The sequence below is a fragment of the Lactuca virosa genome, chromosome 6 (assembly GCF_052849685.1).
Source record: "Lactuca virosa cultivar CGN04683 chromosome 6, Lactuca_virosa_CGN04683_v6, whole genome shotgun sequence".
In the NCBI taxonomy this organism is placed as follows: domain Eukaryota; kingdom Viridiplantae; phylum Streptophyta; class Magnoliopsida; order Asterales; family Asteraceae; genus Lactuca; species Lactuca virosa.
Window position 1 is genome coordinate 19,562,081 of NC_136431.1, and position 3,272 is coordinate 19,565,352.

General features: G+C 41.7%; 1 protein-coding gene across 1 annotated transcript; it reads right to left on the minus strand.

Moving 5' to 3' along the window:
* Positions 1-900: 900 nt before the first annotated feature.
* On the minus strand, positions 901-2,013 carry LOC145121362 (uncharacterized). The gene has a single exon (XM_079057121.1). It carries the CDS (start codon positions 2,011-2,013, stop codon positions 901-903), a length of 1,113 nt encoding a protein of 370 aa, XP_078913247.1.
* Between the last annotated feature and the right edge of the window lie 1,259 nt (positions 2,014-3,272).

Here is a 3,272-nt window from a genome sequence, read left to right on the forward strand (position 1 = left end):
GATGGGGGCAGATGTCAACAAATCCTTCAAACGATCAAATGCACTTTTACATGCATCACCAAACTAGAAATTAGCCTCCTTTTGTAAAACTTGACACATCGACACTGTGATTTTGGAAAAGTCTTTGATGAACCGCCAATAAAAACCTGCATGACCACAAAAAGAACGCACTTCCCGAACATTTGTCGGGTATGGTAAGCTCTTAATGACATCGATTTTTGCCTTGTCAACCTTTAAACCTTTTTGTGACACCACATGTCCAAGTATCAAGCCCTTGTCAACCATAAAATGACATTTTTCATAATTAAGGACTAGATTTATGTCAATGCACCTTTGTAAAATTTTGGTGAGGTTTTGCAAACATTCACCAAAAGAATTTCCATAAACAGTGAAATCGTCCACGAAAACCTCTATGATATTTTCAACATACTCTGAAAATATGCTCACCATACATCTTTGAAAAGTTGCGGGTGCATTGCACAAGCCGAAGGGCATGCGTCTATACGCAAAGGTGCCAAAAGGGCATGTGAATGTGGTTTTCTCTTGGTCTTCTGGGGCAACCGGAATTTGATGAAACCCACAAAAACCATCAAGGCAACAATAGTGAGATTTATCGGCCAATCTTTCCAACATCTGATTGATGAATGGCAAAGGGAAATGGTCTTTGTGGGTGGAAGCATTCAGCTTCCTATAATCGATACAAACCCTCCACCCGTTTTGCACACGGGTGGGTACCAAATCCCCTTCGGGGGTTTTAACAACTGTGACCCCGGCTTTTTTCGGGACAACTTGCACGGGACTTACCCATTTACTATCAGAAATGGGATAGATTACACCAGCATTCAAGAGTATCATGATCTCCTTTTTCACCACCTCCATCATGGGTGGATTCAATCTCCTTTAGGCTTCGCGGGTTGGCTTAAAGTCCTCTTCAATCAATATTTTATGCATGCATAATGATGGAATCAACCCCTTTATGTCTGCAATGGTCCAACCAATAGCCTCCTTGTACTTTTTCAAAATTCCAACCAACTCTTTTTCTTCTTCTTTTACTAGTTTGGTTGAAATTATCACCGGTAGTGTCTCTTCCTCTCCAAGATAGACATACTTGAGATGGTCAGGAAGAGTCTTCAAGTCAAGACTTGGTGGTTGTACTATGGATGGAAGGAGTTTCAGATCGGAATTTTTGAGCTTCACGCGGGGTGGCTCAACTCTCATAGGTTGTGCTTTTTCCAAGGAGTTGATTTCTTCAATTAATTCATCCTCCAAAGTGTACTTATAAGCTAGATTCTTGATCCCTGTCTCATCAAAATGCTTGCTCAAGATGGTAGTTAGCACATCTTGGCTTGACAAGTCAAAACAATCATCACTACATGAATCAATAACATCTACGAAGTTTAAGGAATGAATATCACTAGGATAACGCATAGCTTCAAAGATATTAAAGTTGATCACCTCACCATCGAACTCCATAGACAAAGTACCATTTGCTACATCTATTTTTGTTTTTGCGGTACTCATGAAAGGTCTCCCCAAAAGGATGGAGCTCGATTGTGGGGTGTTGTCATCACCCATGTCCAAAACATAAAAATCAGCGGGAAATACAAGTTCATTGACCTGCACTAACACGTCCTCCAATACACCTTTTGGGTGTACCAAAGACCGGTCGGCATGTTGAATGATGACTCCGGTTTTTGATAAAGGTCCAATTCCCATTGTTTTATAGATTGAATAAGGTAAGACATTAATTGATGCCCCAAGGTCTAGCATGGCACGTGGCACAAAAAGGTTACCCATTTTACAAGGAACCGTGAATACTCCCTGATCCTTGCATTTTTTTGGTAGCCGTTTTTGTAACAGGGCTGAAACGTTTTCCCCAACTTTTATAGTTTGATTTCCTTTAAGCTTTTTCTTAGATGTGCAAAGTTCCTTAAGAAACTTAGCATATCTAGGAATTTGTGTAATAGCATCTAAAAGGGGAATGTTGATTTCAACCATCCGAAATATGGCCATGATCTCATCATCTTCTCGTTCTCTTTTTGTACTTGTTAATCTTGAAGGAAATGGTGCTGGAGTTACTTTCACTTTGATATCTATTGGCTTCTTTGACTTTGAAGTATTTTTCCTTTCCTCTTATTTGACAGCTTCTTCTACCTCAATCTCCTTTTCTTCCTCTTCTTCATCCGAAATCCTTGGGCCTTCATAGCTTTTTCCTTCTCTCAAAGTAATGGCACATGCATTATGTTTCGGGTTCTTCTCGGTTTGGGATGGCAGCTTGCCTTATGATTCCATTCTACTTACAGATTGAGCAAGTTGTGACACCTGTTGCTCCAAGCTTTTTATGCTAGCGTTGGTTTCATATTGGAAACTTTGTGTGCTAGTGGCAAGGCTTTTAACAATATCCTCCAATGACATACTTGATGAACCCGCTTGTGGAGGTTGTTGTGGTGGTGGCCTAGGCTGGAAATTTTGAGGTTGAAAGGGCGGCCTTTGTTGATGTTGAGGAAATGGTGGTCTTTGTTGATAACCTCCATGTTGATTTCCTCCATATCCTTGATTATTATTCCATCTCTGATCACCCCGTGGCTGCTCGTATCCTCTCTGGTTTGACCCATAATAACCTCCCATGACTTTCGCTTCATCATAATCTTCATCTTGAAGCTGATGGCACATGTCGGTTGGATGCCCCACTTGAGTGCAAATACCGCAATGGCGGGGTGTGGGCTGCACACCCTTGTCTTTAGCTAACATCATAACCACTTGTGTAAGCTCGGACAATTGAGCTTATTTTTAAGGAGTTTGGACTTCTTTTACACCTCGAGGTGCATCCGTGTACCATTCTTCGTCATGGCTTGAATGCTTAGAATCTTCAGCCATGTTCTTGATTAAGTTGCGGATTTCGGTGGGAGTCTTGTCGGGTAAAGATCCGCCACTGGAGGCATTAAGAAGCCTTCTTTCCATAGGAGTCATGCCTTCAATGAAGTATTGGAGGAGCTGGTATTCGGTGATTCCATGCTTTGGACACCAGGCACAAAGTTTCTTGAATCTCTCTCAATATGTGTGAAAAGCTTCTCTGTTATGTTGCTTGATTCCAATGATTTCCCTCCGTAGGGCTGAAGCTTTCATCTCTGGGAAGTATTTGTCCAAAAAGAGTCGTGCAAGATCTACCCAAGTAGTAACCGTCCCCGGTGGGAGGTCATAGAGCCAGTCTTTTGCTGCGTCTTGCACTGCGAAGGGGAATTCCCTAAGCTTGATTTGATCCTCCGTGACAT

Coding starts and splice junctions, on each gene's coding strand:
- LOC145121362 (XM_079057121.1), bottom strand. CDS start 2,013: ATGGCCATATTTCGGATGGTTGAAATCAACATTCCCCTTTTAGATGCT.